Source organism: Strix aluco, chromosome 1 (assembly GCF_031877795.1).
Source record: "Strix aluco isolate bStrAlu1 chromosome 1, bStrAlu1.hap1, whole genome shotgun sequence".
Taxonomy (NCBI): Eukaryota; Metazoa; Chordata; class Aves; order Strigiformes; family Strigidae; genus Strix; species Strix aluco.
This window is the reverse complement of record NC_133931.1, coordinates 151,277,481-151,297,911: the sequence shown is the minus strand read 5'-3', so window position 1 is coordinate 151,297,911 and position 20,431 is coordinate 151,277,481. Positions and strand designations below refer to the sequence as shown.

Genomic DNA, 20,431 nt, shown 5'->3' with positions numbered 1-20,431 from the left:
CAGCTCCCAATTGGCATATGCTGTTTGTCTAATGTAACTATGGTCTTCTAAAGCCTGCCTTCTGCCCATAACATGCGGGAAATAGCAGTGATCTTTTTCTTTCTTTGTCTTAAATTGCTTTAACTGAGTTAACCTGACTTTCTGATACACACCAGCTAAGTAAGTCAGTGAGGTCACAGAGTCCTGGAAGAATCTGAGAACAAGCCGTGTTCAGTGTTAAGAGGAGGAGGCTAAGGGGACATGACCTTAGTGCTGTCATCAGAGAAGATGGAGCCAGGTTCTTCTTGGAGGGACAGTGATAAGATGAGTGGCAAGAGGCACAAGTTGCAACAAGGAAACTTACAATATATTGTTCACAGAGATGGTGGTCAAACACTGGAATAGAGGCCCAGAGAGAATGTGGGATCTCCATCCTTGGAGATAGTCAGATCTCACCTGGACAGGACTTGCTTTGAGCTAGGAATTGGAATAGAGACCCCCAGAGGTCCCTTTCAACATAAATTACTCTTGTTAGACAATTTACCTGTATTAATTGTATTGAAGACCCAGTGCAATTTGACTTTAACTATACAGTGTCTTGTCAGATGTTGAAGTGTCAGTGACTGAGAATTAAAGAGTTCCTTTGCAGTATCATTGTCTAAGATGATGTAGGTATATTCAAACTGCTCTGAGATTTTTCTTAGGCAACCTGTCTCACTTGGAAGCATAATCTTGGCAGAAGCCTAAAGTGGAAAGAGATGGGGTCGTAGGTTACTTACCATAGATGGAAGGAACATAGCTGCTCAGAGGCTGAAAAAGAGGAGGAATGGAAAAAACAAGCTGAAACTTCATATCTGAAGCAGTAGTTAAATAAGAAATGCTGCAGTAATCACTTGACTGAAAGAGTTTTCTTAAAATGTTTCAAAATGCTCATGTTCCTGAAAAGGGGAAAATTAAGAGCCAGCACAGAAGGCAATTCAGATAGGAAACGTACTTTCATGCCAGGCTTTCTAGCTTCTGGTAAAAATCTCATGAGAATAATTGAAGTTTTCCTCCAGTAAGTATTAAATATTTGTCTGTGCTATTTCTACCTGCAGTTAAGTTAATGTTTAAGATGTCTCTCTTTATGTGCTTCATTTAATAACATATTACACAAGTGAATCATTTGAAGAATTCTTCAGTGAAATATAGAAATAATTTTCATGTAACATCAGCAAATTAACATCTTACTTTGATGTATTATCCTAACTTAATATCCCAGCTCAGCCTTTGTTGATGTATTTACTCCAAAGTTGAAGCAATTTAGAACACTAGATAGTATGATTGTGTATTCCATCTCATTACAGTCTTAATGCAACAGCAGCAGTCAAGCACCTGATTATTGTATAACCTAATTTTTGTAGAGGGCAGAAATTATAGGTAAAATTTGCATTTTCGCTCCAGAGTATAAAGAATGTCATATATCATTCACCAGGTCAGATCTGAATTGCTATAATGTTTGTAACTGGCAGACAGTGCTTATGACTGAAACAGCAAGATTCTCTTAAAAAAGGCATATCTTTTCAGAATGTTGTAGAGCTTTTTAGTACATCTTTTCCATAGGTATCCAGGGTTGGATTTGATGCCACAGATCCATATGAAGGAGCATTTAAAGATCTGTAATGGAGATGTTGATATTGTGAGGACATACATTTACTATAAGCCATATTCTCTAATGTTCATTTATTTGGGTGTTTTTGTTTGTTTGTTCTTTTCTTCTCCAACCACCTTTAACTATAGCAATTGCTGGTACTAAAGAATAAAATAAAAACCAAGTCTTTTGCTGGTTAAGAGGAACAAAAATTAAGATCTCGGGTCCCATACTCATAAAAGCCTTTCAAATCTCTTCCGTCTGGAGTTTCCTTGTACTTATGTAGACTGAAGGATGGTCATGCATTAGACAAGCAGTTATATGAATTTATGACAACATCATTTTAAAAAAGTTATGACAAAATATCTCTGTCAGACTATTGGACGTGTTTGCACTGGAATCAATTCAGATCAGAGATAAGACAAGGATAAACACAGAGTACATAGTAAATGCCTTGTATAGTTGGAGTATCGTCTGTTTGTACAGTTGCATTTTGGTTACTGTCAACATGCATATTCCTAATTCTAAAATCCTGTGGGTATAGAGCCTGGTGGCTATCCTTTTAAAGTTATAATCCAAATATAAATACTTGAATGGGGAAGACATTGCTTGTGCTCTGAGCAACGATCAGGTTGTATGTTCACAATTTTGTGTTTCTTTAGTTCTCGGCAGCTCTTGTGGGTACTTGAAACCCTGTTTAGTTACCACTACTCCCTTTTGACATCATGGGATATCTACTGAGGCTTCTCTGTGGACTTCTACTCTTCTATGCTCATAGGAAATATCAATCTCTCCATAAGCATAAGGAGTTTGACCAGGCTTGTTTTCATGTTTCTGTCTCTTGGTGTGAGACCAAGAACATTGCAGTACAAGTTCATGTCAGTCAAGTGCAGGGAGTGCAGCTAGTGTAGAGGGAATGACAGGCACAACTTGATGTTGCAGCTTGGCTTCACACCTATATTTTCACCAAAACTCTTAAACATCACTTTTGAGTGAAGTGGTGATGGCTCTTTTATTTAGGCTTATAAAGCTTGCAACTATTTTGGTATTTCAAACCAACCAGCAACTTGGACGCCTACCTAAGCTCAAGTGAAATGCTTCTTTTCTTTCTTCCTTGCTTCATTTGTGCTGCTGCAATTTATTCTTAGGGTGAAGACTGTCATCTTCTGAGGCCTTTCACCACCACGTAAAGTGGACTATTACATCATAGTGACCCTGCTTTGCTATTTCTTATCTATGTAATCTCCATGATGCTTTGCAGCTGTTTCTTAATAAACAGTGTAAGAGAGTTGATAAATTTCTGTTTGGAGAGCAATCATATTCAGCAGAGAGCAGGTGGGGGAGGGAGTTATCAGTTTCAAAGGTCTGGAGAGAAAGTCCAGGAATACCTTTAAACTTTCAATTCATACAGCACTATGCCTTAGATAATCTGACCAGAGCTATTGCAGTTGTGAAGTGGAAACATCTGGCTGAGACTTCAATACCAGCTGCTTGTGTCTCTTCTCCATTGAGTGCCATCAGTGCTAGCTTATTGGCGTTATTTTCTCTCTGTCATTTTAACTAGCAACTGCAGTGGGTGGTTCATTTACTTTATTGCACTTCATATAAATTTGTCCTTTAAAGACAGATGAATGTAGGTGAAGCCTCACACAATATGTGCCCAAATCTTAGGGGTATTGCTTGCCTAATATGAACTTCGTGAAATGCTCTCCTACCAGGCAGTCATGTCAAGATCTGCAGTTGTTATGCTGTTCTTTGTGTGTGGAAGTTGTCAATAGGACTTCCATGAATACTGATGATATGGGTCCTTCTTTTTTTTTTTTGTGTACATTATTTAGGAACTGAGAACTCCTTCCCTCCACCTCCAAACTCTGTAATAACTAGCAGAGCTGAATTGTTTTACCCTTTTCTTGTAAGTATATGCTAACAAAGACTGATGCTGACTTGCAGATTTCACAAGGAAGACATAACTCCTGTGTATACTCATAGGTTACTTTTAGAAGAGCTTAAGAGACAATCTTGTGTCAGAGAAAGTTTTATAAAAGACATTTCCAGTATCTTAACTTCTCATCTGTATTAGTAGTTGACAACAAAGATGTTTCACATGTCCTAGAAATTCCTGAAGGAGAGAAACATTTGAAAACTCTTGGTAGCTTGGATTCCTAGAGATTGTTTTCAAAAGTGATGTTAAGCTAAAGCCTTGGCACTGTGTTAGGAGGAAGTGGCTCCACTATAACATTGCTGACAAAGCTCTGTTGCTTCCAGGGCCCAGGTTAGGATCTATGTGGGGCTGTACTGTGTCTTGACACATTAGGACCCAGCTTTGGTAGCTCAGTAAAGCACTGCTCCTGTGGAGCATGGACACACCAGCGGAGGAATGGCAAGGCACTGGCACCAGCCATACATTTGGCACTGATGGACCTTTTTCTGACAGCATGCTGCAATTCTTTTATGAATCAATTTGATACCAAAAATAGCTACTGGTTTCTTCAGAGACTGAGTCTGTCATGGTATGGGGGTACTGTGATTGCAAAACACTCCCAATATGGAGTAGGATATAGCTCCATAGAGGAAAGACTCAGCTAGTAGAAATTAATCTAGGAAAGGAATTAACACTTCTAATATAAATATAATTTGGCTGGCAGAGCTGCTTCTGTAGGATTTTCTGGTGCCTTCAGTTAGAGCTGCAGTGTGGTCATATTCCTTGCTGAATTAGCTGAGACAGTGCCAATGTGTCTCTGTCCTAAGTCACATGGGTGACTTCAAACATTTGACCCAGGATCTTGAAAAGAAAATGGAAAGTAAGTAAATGACAAGAAGGCAAGAAAGGCTTATGTTCAAACTTAAAATAGTGGTACAAGCCCAATCTGTTGTCATTGAACCTCTGTTGCAAAGGAAGGGAACTCAGGACAGGCTCTAGTCAGCAGGCAAAGCCAGCCACTACCCAGCAGCCCCCTGAGGGTGGGCAGGCTGCTCACCTAGAGAGACCTGGGAGGCCATAGGAGTTCTGTCTGTTGCTGAGAAAGGGATCAAGCATGTTGGGGGAGTGAAAGAGCAACTGTCTGTGGCAGTATCAGTTGCTCCCTTCCTTCTGCTCCTGTCTTACCTGACAGAGCAACTTGACTTCAAAGCTCTGTCCCAGTTTTGGTCTCAGCGTAGCCTCAAGAACATTTCTCTGTAGCAGATAAATTCGGTTTTTCTCACACTGCTAAGAAGCCCTGAGCCAGGCTGTACTAAGTATACATTCTGGTTGCATTGCAAATGCAGGAACTAAATAATGAATGGGAAGTTCTTCCTCACTGTTGTTCTTGATGTGCCTATCTTTGGATTAGCAGCAGAAAGCAGCTTCTCTTGTAGGATCATTTTTATGCTGCAGGAAAAGCCGTTATGGCCATCTGTTGAGGAAAATGAGCAGTTTGCAATATGTTACATCTGTAAATGGATAAACTCTTCCAAGCATTACATGTGTTTATATACATACTTTGGTGTAATTGAGTAAAACTGAGGAATACAACTTGCTGCTTCATTTCCAAGTAACAAGCAATAGGACAAGAGGAAATGTGCCAGGGGAGGTTTAGATTGGCTATTAGGAACAATTTCTTCACTGAAAGGGTCCTAAAGCATTGGAACAGGCTGCCCAGGGAAGTGTTTGAGTCACCATCCCTGGGGGTATTTAAAAGACATGTAGATGCAGCACTTAGGGACGTGGTTTGGTGGTGGACTTGGCAGTGTTAGTTTATGGTTGGACTTGATCTTAAAGTTCTTTTCCAACCTAAACAATTCTATGGCTCTATGATTTCCCTGTAGCTGGTAGCCAGTGTGCTTTTGCAAGGTGGATAGTGGGTAATTGTAATTTCAAATGTATTTTATGTATGTGTAGACAATAATGTGAGGATTAGCATAATATACTCTTAATCTTTCTTGTTGTTCAGAATTAGATAATTGTTTCAACAATTATTTTGGCTCAAATGTGTTCTGAAGGCTTTTAGCTGGGTTTATTTGATAGCAGAATTGTGACTGCTACACCTTGGAGTGCTGAGATTATTTGATTTTGCTCCAGGCTTATCTTTCTTTGAACTATAGTGAATATCAATTAAACTTCAATTATTTAAGATTGTTAGATAATTAACTATATTGTAAGGCTTTAGAGTTCTTGTTAAGACAAACACTGTTTTATTTTCCCTTTAATTGGGAGAACTGATTTTAAAAAAGCAACAAACGCATATCCTCAGAGTGAATAACTTTTTTTTTCCTGTGTTTCATTTGATACATCACTTAGTGCAAGCAGCAAACTAAAATGGCAAAGCTAAGAAAATTGTAACGGCTTTTAGTGATAAGCAGTGAAATAAGTATCATGTGCTAGTAGCTTTCAAGTTGATTAGAGAGAGATACTCAATTACATTTCTGTGATTTACTATGCTTACATGTCACTTATATTCACAAACCACACATGGTTTGCATATAATAGGTAATTTATTTTGTGTGAAACTTCTCAGTATGGTGTTTGAAGTGGATTCAATAGTCCTGAACTTTTCCATGTATCGGTGCCTAGTTCCTGTGCTTATAGCTACCTATGTTTCAGGTATCATCTCAACAGTAATACAGCAGACTCCTAAGACCCAATAGCCAAACTGGTAAGCAAATCATTTACTTACTTGACAGCCTGAATTTTATTGGGGCTTCATATTATTCAGTCCTACTCATAAATCCTGACATGGAGTCATGTTGTAGGACAGTCTGAACTTTGCTGGCATTTCTTTTCTTTGCTTTTTAAAGACATTTTTAACTTATAATTGTGAGAGAGGTCTGTAAAACATCAGTTCTAATGGCTCTGCAAATGGAAGTGAAATTAAGAATAAACTCAATTCTTTAATGTTTTCTGAGGTAAAATATGTAATTTTCATGATTTGGAAGAGGAACACTGGGACTGTTTAATGTTTCTGCTTGGCAATATTGAGTTGTAAATGAAGGATTTGGACAGGCACATTTAAGGAAACAAGACTGTGGATTAGAGGACAACTGTGGGGCTAGCTGTTACAGCATGTCAGCATATAGATGAGACAGCCTGTTTTCTCTCTGGCTTCTACACTGTCCCCAATAAAGTATATTCTATTGTCCTCTTAAGACACCACACTGTTTTACAGTGTGTCATTTTATAAACAGTATAAAGTACACACCCTCCGTACAAAAGCCTGTAAGCTAGCCTTGCTGCGGGAGAGGCAGACTCCTTGTGACTGGTATAAATCCAGTGAACATAAATAAAGCAGACTTTGGTTAATTCTGTGAAAAATGTCTGTCGCTTGTCTGCTAAAAAGCATTGGTACTGCTTTTCAGTAGCAGATCACCCCCTTGTCTGCATTTATCCTTAGGGAAGTTATTCTGATTTGTTACCCATTCAGTCTCCTGTCTTTTGTATTAATGATTTTTAGATTTCTCTTCTGCATATTACAGCATTGTAAATGGGAAGACAGTGGGAACTTTGCGAAGTAAGAGGTGACTGATGGCATTAGCTACATACTAAAGGAGCAAGGGAGAATCTTAGGTTTGCACTTCTAATAGAGGGTAATAGAATGTGTGTATTTCAGCTGCTGACTCTTACAGGTGCTTTGCATTGCATCAAGTGAGTCTGACTGCTCAGACCATCCAGAACTGGGCACATTTGAGCATCTCCCAGTGCTCCAGTTATCGTGGGGTTTTCCCTCCCTTAACAGAAATGGGGTGATTTGTATAGGTGCAGCACACTTTTGTACAGTGTTTTGTCATACATTAGATGTCTCAATTTCTTTCCAGTGACTTTTCCTTCTCCCCTTATAATTGAACCAGCTGGTTCTATGGTAATGAGTCCTTTTGAACTGTCAGTGTGTGTATATTTCCATTTACACTGCTGGCACTTTGTTCTGAACCTTCTCCCCTTCTGTCCAAATAAATTACTTGAACTATCAGATCTGTCTCATTGTTCACAATAGCACTGCTGTGGATTCTCCAGATCCTCCTTCCTTACTGAGTTTATTGGCCATTTTGCAAAGGACTCTTTCAAACTTTGGTAGGTGTAACTTTAAATAATCCTCATTAATTGTTGTATGAATCAGAGAATCAAAGGGAAGGAGGAAAAATCATATTTTTAATTGCACAAACTATCCTGTGGAGGGGGTCTAGCTAACCTATCGATTTCTCATTATATAGTAATTTATATTCAAATTAATTTTGACAGCTGGCATTTTGTGTGTATTAGCTGTGATCATTTAAACTTCTGTAGCAATTTACAACATAGTTAATGTTGTCCTATTGGACTGGAGGGTGGCAAATGTGACACCGATCTACAAGAAAGGCAGAAAGAACGATCCAGGAAACTATAGACCTGTCAGTCTGACCTCGGTGCCAGAGAAGGTCATGGAGCAGGTCATCTCGAGTGCCATTAAAAGTCATATAATGGACAACGAGGGGATCAGGCCTAGTCAGCATGCGTTTATGAAAGGCAGGCCCTGCCTGACAAACCTGATCTCCTTCTGTGACAAGATGACCCGACTATTGGATGAGGGAATAGCTGTTGATATTATCTACCTGGATTTTCGAAAAGCGTTCGACACAGTTCCCCATAGGATTCTTATAGAAAAACTGGCTGCATATGGCCTGGATGAGTGAACGGTCTGCTGGGTCAAGCACTGGCTGGCTGGACGGTCCCAGAGAGTGGTGGTCAATGGAGCTAAATCCAGCTGGTGGCTTGTCACAAGTGGTGTTCCTCAGGGCTCGGTGTTGGGAGCATTTCTGTTCAACATCTTTATTGATGATCTTGATAAGGACATAGAGTGTATCATCAGTAAATTCGCAGATGACACCAAGTTAAGCGGGAGTGTCGATCTGCATGAAGATAGGGAGGCACTACAGAGGGACTTGGGTAGGTTGGATCAGTGGGCCAACGTTAATGGGATGAGTTTCAACAAGGCCAAGTACCAGGTCCTGCTCTTGGGCCACAACAACCCCATGCATCGCTACATGCTTGGGGAGGTGTGGCTGGAGAGCTGTCTGGAAGAGAAGGATCTGGGGGTTCTAATTGACAAGCAACTGAACATGAGCCAGCAGTGTGCCCAGGTGGCCAAGAAAGCCAACGGCATCCTGGCTTGTTTAAGAAATATTGTGACTAGCAGAAGCAGGGAGGTGATAGTCCCCCTGTACTCTGCACTGGTGAGGCCACACCTGGAGTATTGTGTCCAGTTTTGGGCACCTCAATACGAGAGAGGTATCGAGGTGCTGGAGCGAGTGCAAAGGAGAGCAACGAAGCTGGTAAAGGGCCTGGAGAACAAATCCTATGAGGAGAGATTGAGGGAGCTGGGACTGTTCAGTTTGAGGAAGAGAAGGCTGAGGGGAGACCTCACCACTCTATACAGCTACCTGAAAGAACATTGTAGAGAGGTTGGTGCTGGTCTCTTCTCACAGGTGATTAGTGACAGAACAAGGGGGAACGGCTTTAAACTCCAACAGGGGAGGTTTAGACTGGACATTAGGAAAAAATTTTTCACAGAAAGAGTGGTCAGAGAGTGGAATAGGCTGCCCGGGGAAGGGGTGGAGTCACCATCCCTGGATGTGTTTAAGGGTCGTTTGGATGAGATGTTGGGGGATATGGTGTAGGGGAGAACTTTGTAGAGTCAGGCTTTTCCAACCTGAATGATTCTATGATTCTATGACCAGAATAATTTTTTAATATTGATAGGAGGAGAGTTGTGTGCAGTGATTAGAGATATGGCTGGTAATGGGAGTCTAGAATCATGGTCAAATATAAGTAATTAAATGACCATGCTTTAAGATAGTAGTGATTCTTCATGAGAAGTAAGTTTTCAGAGGTGCACAGAGAAAGGCCAAGAGGCAATGGTTACAGCTGCAACAAGGATTAGACATAAGGAAAGAAAATAGTTCATAGTGAGGTTAGTCAAACAATGTAACAGGGGTTACAGAAAACCCTATTCTATGAAAATGCTACAGTGAAAAAAATGTTGCTTTACAGTGGAAATGGAGGACAATTAACATGGGCTTCTGCAGCTGATCACTGGTTCCCAATCATTGATATAAATCTGTAGAAAAGATAGGTCTGCTTTCTCTGCTATCACCCTAGGCTCTGTCTTCAGTCCTGGGCCAGCCAGGTGTCTTAGCAAGTTCCTGATTAAGCATATGTAATATTAATTTAATCAACTTGCTGAATCAGGACGCCCTGATGAATTCCCATCTTTCCTCATTTGCGCAAAGCTTATTTGCCAAACACACAGCCGAGTGAGAAGGAATGGGTTTGCTTTTCACAACCAAGGAAGCCTTCATGCCAACAACTGATAGAGTAATTCAATGAGACTGGGAATTTCCAATCACATAAAGTTTTTTAAAGAAAAATGATTGCTCATCTTGATTAGTGTCATTCCCTGAAGGGGTCCATGGCCTACATTCTGCTGGAGCTGAACAGGTAACTAAACAGAGAAACATTTAAAACTTTTCTACCTGAACATCCAACATAATTTCATCCTTTTCTATAAATCTTACTGTATTTTGTGTAACTTGGTCTCTCATCATAATGGGAGATAGGGTAGAAGCACACAAAAGAAATGCATATTTGAAGCCAATTAATAAATTCAGTGGCATTTGGGTCAGGCCCTAAGAGGTGGTTCTGAAGTGCTTGACCCCTCTGTGCCTGATGATTATTTTTCATTACTGTGTTGTCAAATGATTACATACACTGGGAGAAGACAGGATTGCTTGGGGCACTATATTACTCAGCCACACACTTTATTGAAATCAGTGGGTTATTTTCTCACTGACTTTCATGGATCTCAGATCAGACCCAATAAAAATTTTAGTATACTTTCAAAATGGCATTTTATTTAATCAGATTCTGCTTGTCACTTAAAGCTAGTGATTTCACCTAAAAATGAACATGATTGCTTAGACTTTGATTTTGCTGGGGTTGTAACATAAATCAAGAATTTAGAAACTTAGAAGAAAACTAGAGGAAACAACTTCCCTAGTGCTACAAGAATTGAATTTCTTAATAATGTAGAAAACTGGTTTTCCATCTCTTTCAAACTGTAGAGCACTAACTGTTTTCCAGCAGAAGCTGGTAGTCTGAGTTTTATTAATTTTAAACTGCTAACTGTAACAGTTTTCATATTTACTTTTATTAGACTGTAAACCCTGGAAGATTCAGAAACTGTAGGTTCAAAGCTTTCCTCTAGTGAGTTCAGCTGCTCCTGTGTTTTGAATGCTAAATGTCTCGTCTGTATATAATTTATAAGTATAAATAAGTAGGAGCAGCTAGTGCTACAACATCCAGTGCTTTTAGGTCTTGCCCTCTTTTGGTGGCACTTATTCACAGCTCTGATTTCATATAACTCGCATTAGTATTTCCCTGCGTGCACATACTGTAAACACTGTAATTTACCTTTCCAGGAGCAGAGTCTTGCTGTTTACTTTTGCAGAAGCAGACAGATGCTATTGGTTCATTTTCTTTTCACGACCTAGGTGCCAGTAGAACAAGTGATTCAGACACAGCTCTCAACATATGGTGACAGCAAACTTGCAACCCCCAGTCATTTGTGTGTTCTTTGGTCTGGAGTACCAGTTTCTAAATCACAAGCCCTGTTTCCAAATGCAGAGCACACCGATTACTGCTTTTAATCTCAGCATCTTTCTCATTCCCTACTCGTTTATTACCTGAGCTGAAGGTGAGGCTGAGTACATGTGCTCCCCTGGTTCTTTGCAAGGTGCTGTAGAGAAGCAATCTCTTCGTACTTCACCAGACAACTTGCAGAAAAGCTTTTTGGAGATTTTGTGTGTAGGAGAGCAAAATGACAGAGTGGGCAGAGGAGAAAACTTGAAATCTGAATTTGGATAACATCTTAGGTTTATTTCATGGTGACTCTAAGGAGCCTGGTTATCGTTTTGTGGTGAGGTTCTCTAAAGCCCTTTGCGGATCACCACTTTGTAACAAGGTGGATCTGATTGTTTGTGAGCTGAATTCAAGGCTTTTAGATCATGGAGAGAGGCATGTACTGTTTGTATTTCACATCACAGAGATCCTTATTTTAATAGGCACTAGATGACTAAACATTTTTAAGCCATTCAGTCCCTCTGAGAGGAGAAAAATGTAGCTGGCAAATATGTAATACTGGTTTTCAGTGTAATCCAGTTATTTAGCCAGACACAAACTTCTGGACTTGTTTGCTGTTGCTTTTAATGAAATATCTACACATAGGAGTCTTTGTAGCACTAGTTACCAGAAATGCTGGGCTCATGTCTGTCTTTTGAGTTTCAGCATGGTTTTGGAACCAGGGGGCCCAAATCGTAGATTAGTACCCACCTGTGCTAAGCACAGGAAAAACAACAGATCACAGAGCAATCTGTACCCTAAAAGGTTTACAATTTGTTGTCTCCTGCTTAGTCACAGAGTAGTAAAAGTTGGAAGAGACCTCTGCAGATCATCTATTCTAAACCGCTGCTCAAAGTAGGTTGCTCAGGGCTGTGTCCAAGCAAGTTTTGGGTATCTCCAAGGAGGGAGACTCCACAAGTTCTCCAAGCAGCCTGTTCCAGTGTTCAACCAATCTTACAGTAAAAGGTTTCCTTTTCTTTAATTAGAATTTTCTGTATTTCGGTTTGTGCAGATTACCTCTTGTCCTGTCACTGGGCACTGCTGAGAAGAATTTGGCATCATGTTCTTTATTCCCCCCCCCCATCAGGAATTTATACACATCAATGACATCCCTCTGAGCCATGAATCTCTTAAAAAAATGTCAACAGAGCACATTAATTTCTACTAAATGAGCTCTAAGAATGCCAGATGTGGAATGTTTTTGGGAGAGTTAGAACTGTCTTCCTAGGTCCTCATTTATTCTTTGTATTCCATAGGGTACCTGGCGCTATCAAGATCTTTCACAGTTGGTTTTTTTTTTTTTTTTTTGTTAACGCAGTATGTGTTTTGATTTCAGCACAGTGTACTTTAAGTTTTTCTTCCTTGCTGTTTCACCATGGAGAGGTGAAACCATAAGGCTTGGTCTTGCTTCCTCATTTGGTGCAGTCTAGCACTGGCTAGTAAGTTTGTGTGGGAAGCATATAATGATACACTGTTTTCCTCTTTTCCAGAGGAAGTGAAAGAGAATGTATGCAGCAGTGAACTGGAAACTTCAGTAGTGTGTGACTTACCACTTTGTTAACTTGCTTTCATATTTATGCTATCACTTTCCTCTCACAAATACAGCTCTTAGTGAATATTAAAGCCATGTGGACATTGAAGGAATTTCAAAATTCTAATGAAGTGAAAAAGGAAAAGTTTGTAGCAAAGAAAAATGAACAATTTATTCCTCTATCAATATTGTGCATAGTTAATTGACAAAAAACTTCTTACGTAATCTGTCTATGTTTACGTAAAATAATACCTTTTTCACCTACTTTCAGTAGGCTCAAAATCTATTTTCCAAGCCCCTAGCTTCCTGGTAATGTGACATCAGTACAACATCCCAAGCTGGTGATTATGTGAAAAGAAGAATATAATGGGACAAAAGAATAAGACTGTGGCTTGATCTTTTCCATTGATAAATTTAGAACTTGTAAAAGCCAAAGTAATAGATGTAGTGATAAAAAGAAATATAATTTTATACTTACCCGCTGTTCTAAGAAACAATGTATAATTATTGTGGGAGGAAGAAAAATACATCTCTCCCCCTCACTCTGCTACTTTTTCTCCTTTTCTTTAGTGTTGAAATCATCCGATTTAATTAAATCACCAACCTATTTCTGCACAAAGGATGACATTTCATTAATGATGTAAGATGTGCATGAGACAGAATTAACCTAATTTTCAAATGGATTTCAATTTGGAAAGGGCAACATGTAAAAATGTATTGTAAATGTGTGGGATGAGCTTGTTGAGCAGCTTTCTGAAGGAGATGGGATTATAAAACGATGAATAATTAGACAACAGTCCCTCCCCAACCTTAGTTTCTAACAGTCTTTTGTAATCCCAGCTGATGGAAATTTAGGTATCTGACGACATATATCAGGGATATATTAGAAGTAGAATGAAAGAACAGACTTGTGATGATTGCTAGCAATATATATATAAATACATATAATTTTCTCTGTAATTTTTAGCTAAATAGTAGCCTTCAATGGCTTTGTCAAAGTTACCACCACCTTAATCTGTTCTCTTTTTGGAAAAAAAAGCAACAAAAAGTAAAACCCTGTCTCCCAAACATAATTTTGTATTGTCACTTTTGGTAGCACTTTCTAGACACTTATTGTCGTGCTTTGTTGAGGTATCAGATGTCAAGTCCCTCTTGCATGCAGACCATTGCTTCTCAAATTATGATTTTATCAGAGTATTTCTGATTAGACTAGAGCCCAGTTCCCTCTGCTTGCTGTTGCTTTCAAGCTAGGACTGTGATCTTGCCGTCGCTGATGTGAATTGACCCAGCACAAAATGTTGTTCCCTACCCTGTAAAAGACTTCGAGATTTGAGAGATGCTGGTCTATTTTCAGTGTCAAGAGTCTTAGCTAAAAATGTATAAGAAGTTAAACTAGTGTAAAGCAATACACTCTGTGGAAGTTGAGTATGCTCTTTGGGCTTTATAATGTAGCCTAAGTTTTTCCATATTTTGTTTAGTTTTGCATTTTTTCCCATTCTTCTTTCCTAGGAGTAAATCCAAGGAACATTGACAGCATTTATGGGTAACTGGGAAGGGCTGAAAGAGGCTGTTTTGATCTTAGGATGTCAGGCAGTATGGTTGTGGCACGGCTCACATTTCAAGAAGCCTGTTTTACCATAAGGAAATACTCTGTAGAGCCTGAGCTAGAGAGGGTGGTTAGAGTCCATCCACACTCACTTCACTTATTTACAAACATATCGAACCCAACAGGCTGGGGTTTTCACAGCAGATCAGTGGTCATATAGTAAATTGTTCTATAGATTTGAATAGATTTGCAGAACTGTAAGTTGTTAACAAGCTTTTTTCTCACCTTCAAGGAGAGCAGATCATCTGCCTCATCATTCAGACTTACATTCCTGAAGTTTATCTGTATGTATTAGAGATCCACGCTGTAATGCCAAGTCTTATTACTCTGAATTTAGAAATACCTTTCTAATTTTGCCTTCATAATTCATAGGAAAAGTGGAGTTTCTGAAGGTGTGGTTTTGTCATTTTTGGTTTTATTTTTAACTTTACAGAGTTGGGGAAAGAAAACTTTACTTTCATTTCTGTATTGTCAAAACTTAACTTTTATCAAAACAGTTCTCAAAAATCATTAACCTCTGAGAACAGGGTGCTGGGAAAGAGACAGCGAAGAGGTTTGAAACAGACCACAAAAAAAATCTGTTGATTATCTGGCAAAATAAATATGCTCTCTAAAAGTGTGGAATTAATATTTTGCAGCTCTTACATATGGCATAAGGGGGGTGAACTAATCCTTGTATTAGGAGACAGATTTTTAGGGGTCAGGATGTGAAGCTTAGAACGAGTGACCAAATTAAAGGCTGCCCATATTATTTATTGACATAAAAATGATAATATAGTGGGTTTTGGTAAGATCTGTGTTAAAAATGTTTTTTTGTTGCTACTGATGAGAGCAAAGGCTTGAGCTACAAGATTGGTGGTAGTGTTTATAATGAAGTAAGGGCCAGAGGTTCCCACTATTCCAGCTGTCTCTGTTCATTTAACTGTTATTCCTGACCCAAATGAGCAGACACTGTATAACAACAAGATCTGCAAGCATAAATATCCTGCCCTTCTGCTTCGAACATCAATCTTGACTACTTACCTAGGAATGGGGGGAGGTAATCTTCTGCAGTAGGTGTGGAAATAGAGAGTGAAATGTGTTTTGGAATTTAAGGTTGATATGAAAGGGGCCTTCTACAGCATTTACACAAAAAGTTTGTGTAAGATGAAGTGCGTGCTTTTTAGATGGAGTATGGAGAAATAAAAACAGATTGAAGGAGTGCTGAAAAAATTTATTTTAGCCTTGTTACTGGAATAAGGTATTATCAGGAGAAATTCAGAATTACCATCCTGTCTATCCTTTGGCCTGGGGAAATGCGTCTCTATAACAGGAGTAGAGCTGGAAGTTCAGTCCCAGAGTTCAGGGGCTTGGTGGAAAATTTCATTCTGCACTTGACTTATTTCTAAACATTACAAGATGATGTATTTCCTTCTTTTATAGGTATTCCTTTGATTTTATTTTTTCCCCTCTTGCTCTGGATCTTGTTCACAGTTATGGGATCCCATTAGCTAGCAGAACATTGTGTTGGCTTCTGCATGGAAGGAAGGACTGTACTGTGTTTGCACTGTTCTTAATGGACCTTTTCTCTCTTTCAGAAAAAGGAATGAAGAAAATGAGCAACATCTATGAATCAGCAGCCAATACTCTGGGAATTTTTAACAGCCCATGCCTGACTAAAGTGGAGCTGCGAGTCACATGCAAAGGCATATCAGACAGGGATGCCCTCTCAAAACCAGATCCTTGTGTCATCCTTAAAATGCAGTCACATGGCCAGTGGTTTGAGGTGAGTGTTTAATAAAATAAAAATTATTCTTCTGATGCTTTAGGACAGTAGACAAACTGAGGCAAAATTCAAATAGCAAGAGCAATAAAGAGAAGAAGCAATTTGAAGCCTGTAGCATAATCTTGTAAGAGTGAAGGAAAATTTTCCGTTAACTCTAACACACTTTGAATCAGACTCTTGATGACACTTTGAACTACTCTTTGGAGTCTACATTAAAAATGAAGATGATTAAAGAATGAAGCAGCATAAAACTTTTCCCTTTAGGCCCTCTTGTTTCACAAAAGGTATATAATAGCAGAGATAATGATAATGACCATCATGCGTTCCAATCTAAAGAAGAAAAATGTTATGGAAGAGAGAAGTATTTATTACTAGTTGGCAAGGAAGTTGGTGACAGAGTAGCTTGTTTTGCAAATTTTGAGCATTACACTTGGATTCAGTGTTGAAGTCAATAGCCTAAACTAATGTATTTGTCTTATCAATTTGCCTTGTATTGCAGATTGCATGTCTGATTAAAATCCCACTTTGTGTTATTTTACCTAATCTTAGAAACCATTTGATTGATAAATGGAAACAGGGTGTCTTAGAGACAGGCAAATTGTAAATAAAGTACATTAGAATGGAATGTAACATTTTAAATGAAATCTTGTTGATTATTTTACTTGAGTGTTTGTGGTTAATCAAGCTAAAAGGTGTGAGTTTTAATGGAAAGTATGTATGAGAAAATTAGGAATGTATTAAATCCAGTTCATTCTGAGTGAGTATTCATCCGTCTCTTTTCAACAGTTTCAGCATTCAGAATAAGATTGTGTTATCTGTCAAAAAGATAAAAATAATAATAGCTGTGAGCATATGAAGAAAGCAAAATCCTAAATTCATGAGTTTTTTTAATTTAGCATTTTCAGCCTAGTTTGTCAGACTTTGGGGATTCTGTTCCAGTTATTACGATTGTGTGGTTTTGACCTGTGGACCTCTGAAAATTTTCCAGTGTAGGGTCAACACCAGCATAGCAAAGTTAAGGTTTTTTGGTGATATTCTTCCTCTTTTCTTAGTTCATTGCCATAGATAGGTCCCTGGTAGAAAACCAGTCTGTAAGTAGAAAGAGAACTCTCACAATTGTCCTAATGTTACAAAATCAGTGTCTTCATGTAATTGAAATTTAAGGTGATATGATAGTTAGTCCAAAAAAAGGTAATTCTAGCTAGCCATGTAGAAAGGAGCATGTAGCTGTACTGTATGTAATCGCTTAAATAGTAGAAATTAACCAAGCAACAGATCAGAGGTCAAAATAAGTGAAACACCCCTGTTTGGAAAGGCCCAAAAGATTTTGTTCTGTCCATTTCAGTTCTCTGAATAACTGAGTGTATTTCACACAGTTTGTCTGTGGCCAGTTATGAGCAGGGTAAGTAGCTTTAAATTATATATTCTTATGTTGTAATGGAGATTCCCTTTATTTGATGTGGTTTTTAATTTGGAAAGTGATTGTCTGAATAGAATAATTCTTGTAGAACAGATCTGTTCACTGATACGATTCTCATCTTACGTCAGTTGCTCTTAGTGTCTAATGAAAGTTCAGGGTATTCATTTTAATACGAACAAAAAGGTTTTATTAGTTCATGTTCCTATCAGTGCTGCAGAGCTAATACAGCTCTGACATGATGAGCCTTTTCCTATTCTGGCCAGTACTTTCTCAACAGAATTTTTAATTAAGTTCCAGTTGCTAAGCTAAATTGAGCAGAGTCACTCAGGTATAGCTGAAGACATAATTTGGCTGGAAGAATCTTCTGCTGATGACTATTGGTGATCCAGCAAGACCTGAGACAGCAGACAGACTAATAATTTTTTTAAAAAATCTAGTTACCACTGAAATGAGTGTATTCAACACAGAAATCACTAAATGGCAACCCAAAGAAGAGTGGAACTGAAGAGTTTTGCCTCTATGGATTTAGTGACTTCATGAACTTGTCTTGACTTTCCAGATACCTTAACCCATTGGAGGTTGTATGTATCCAGAAAGACTGTAGCAAAATCTAGTATTGCTGAAACATGCATTCTGGTTGCGTGGAGGATTTATGAACATGGAGCATCTGGGTTGAAGGTGCCTGAAACACAGGTTGTAGTCTGTATATGGTTGTGCTCTTGCAAATAGGTGCTTTTGAAATGTATAGAAGGTACTGAGGACTGACTGTACAGCCCCTACTGGGCCACATGCAACTGAAGCTGGTGGGCTTAGGCTGATGGGATTGCATTGTACATGCAATGAGAGATGCTAGGATGTGAGGGATTCACTCTACAGATGCAGACAACCCCTGAAGATGAGGAATCTGTGCATATTTGTCTCTGGGAAATTTTTGATAAAACCTGTCACCCTGTTGCTGAGGAGATTTTTCAGTTCTGCAGTATTCTGTGTGCATATGTGTTTGTTTGTGTAAATTATGCCACCCGCACATATAAATACAGAATGAAAATATCCATGCTGTTGTAGAGTGGGTAGGTGCTGTTTCCAGAGATTGGAAATGGCATATATGTATTTTTTTTTTTAAATGTGTTGGGTTTTCTGGGTATTTTTGTTTGGTTGGGTTTGTTGGGTTTTTTTACAGTCACAGAATGGGTAATGTTGGAAGGGACCTCTAGGGGTCATCTGGTCCAACCCCCACTGCTCAAGCAGGGACACCTAGAGCCAGTTGCCCAGGACTGTGTCAGACAGTTTTTCAATATATATAAGGAGAGGGACTTCACAACCTCCCTAGGCAACCTGTGCCAGTGCTTGGTCATTCTCACAGTAAAAAAGTGTTTCCTGATGTTCCTATGTTTCAACTGGAGCCCACTGCCTCTGGTCCTGTCACTAGCCACCACTGAAAAGAAGCCTGGCTCTGTCTTTGCACCTTCACCTTCCCTTCAGGTATTTATATACATTGATCAGATGCCCCCTGAGCACTCCAGGTGTGGCCTCACCCATCCTGAGTATAGGGGAAGGATCACCTCTCTTGATCTGCTGGCAATATTTTGTCTAATGCAGCCCAGGATACCATGTGCCTTTGACACAAGGGCACATTGCTGGCTCATGTTCAAGTCTGTGTCCACCAGGATCCCCAGGTTCTTTTCAGCAAAGCTGCTTTCCAGCTGGTCATGACCCTCAGCATGTACTGGTGCATGGGGTTTTTCCTCTGCAAGGGTAAGGCTCTGCACTTCCCTCTGTTGAACTTCATAAGGTTCCTGTTAGCTCATTCCTCCAGCTTGTCAAGGTCCCTCTGGATGGCAGCATGACCCTCTGGGCATATCAGACGCTTCTCCCAGTTTGGTGTCATCTACAAACTTGCTGAGGGTACAGTCTGCCCCACCATCCAGATCATTAATGAAGATGTTAAACAGGACTGGATCCAGTATTGATCCCTGCGGTACACTTCTAGTCACTGGCTTCCAACTAGACTTTGCGTCACTGATGACCAACCTCTGGGCCTAGCCATTCAGCCAGTTTTCAGTCCACCTCACTGTCTGCTCATACATGCCATACATCAACTCCTCCTCTATGAGGATCTTATGGGAGACAGTGTCTGTGGTGGTTTAATCCTTGCCGGGGTCTGAGACCACGCAGCCGCTGCCCCTCCCCCACAAAGGGAGTGAAATACAAAGCCCCAAGACTGAGATAAGGACAGGTTTAATACAACAGTGCAACAGCAACACAACAAACAATAACAATAGGAATAACAGTGATAACAATGAACAGAGCAAAGTATATACCGATACAGCAAAGAGAGAACCGGCTACGCCAACCCACGCGATCACCGATTCTTCCCACGCTCTCGCCAGGATGTGACGTCAGCATGATATATGAATAACCCGGCTAGAGCTTCCCCCCCACTGCTGGGGAAACTTAACCCTATCCTGGCTAAGCCAGGACAGTGTCAAAGGCCTTACTGAAGTCCAGGTAGGTGATACCCACTGCTCTCCCCTCATCTACCAGGCCAATAACGTCATCATAGAATTTTGTCAAGTTGGTCAAGCATAACTTCCCCCTTGGATAAGCCATGTTGACTACTCCGGATAATTTTCTCATCCTTAATGTGTCTGGAAATGGTTTCCAGGGTTAACTGCTCCATCCCCTTCCCAGGAATCGAGGCGAGATTGACCATCCTGTAGTTCCCTGGATCATTTGATTACATTACTCCTCAGATGTGAAACCATTAGGAACACATGCAGGGCATGGACAAGTACTCAGAAGCCTGGATGTTGTGCCCAGTTCTGGCACAGATATGCTTGCTGTTTTTCTCTTCCTGTCTGGGTAGATATTTCCC

The 20,431-nt window shown here is 39.7% G+C and overlaps 1 protein-coding gene across 5 annotated transcripts in view; it reads left to right on the top strand.

Moving 5' to 3' along the window:
• Nucleotides 1-20,431, top strand: part of CPNE4 (copine 4) — a 243,293-nt gene that overhangs the window by 36,591 nt on the left and 186,271 nt on the right. For 4 of the 5 annotated variants that reach the window (XM_074840046.1, XM_074840047.1, XM_074840050.1 and 1 more), the window contains one exon: nt 15,949-16,136. In XM_074840046.1, the coding sequence (XP_074696147.1) occupies nt 15,949-16,136 (188 nt within the window). Of the gene's footprint in view, nt 1-6,191; nt 6,244-15,948; nt 16,137-20,431 lie in introns of all 5 variants that reach the window. The other variant, XM_074840048.1, reaches the window with a different exon arrangement.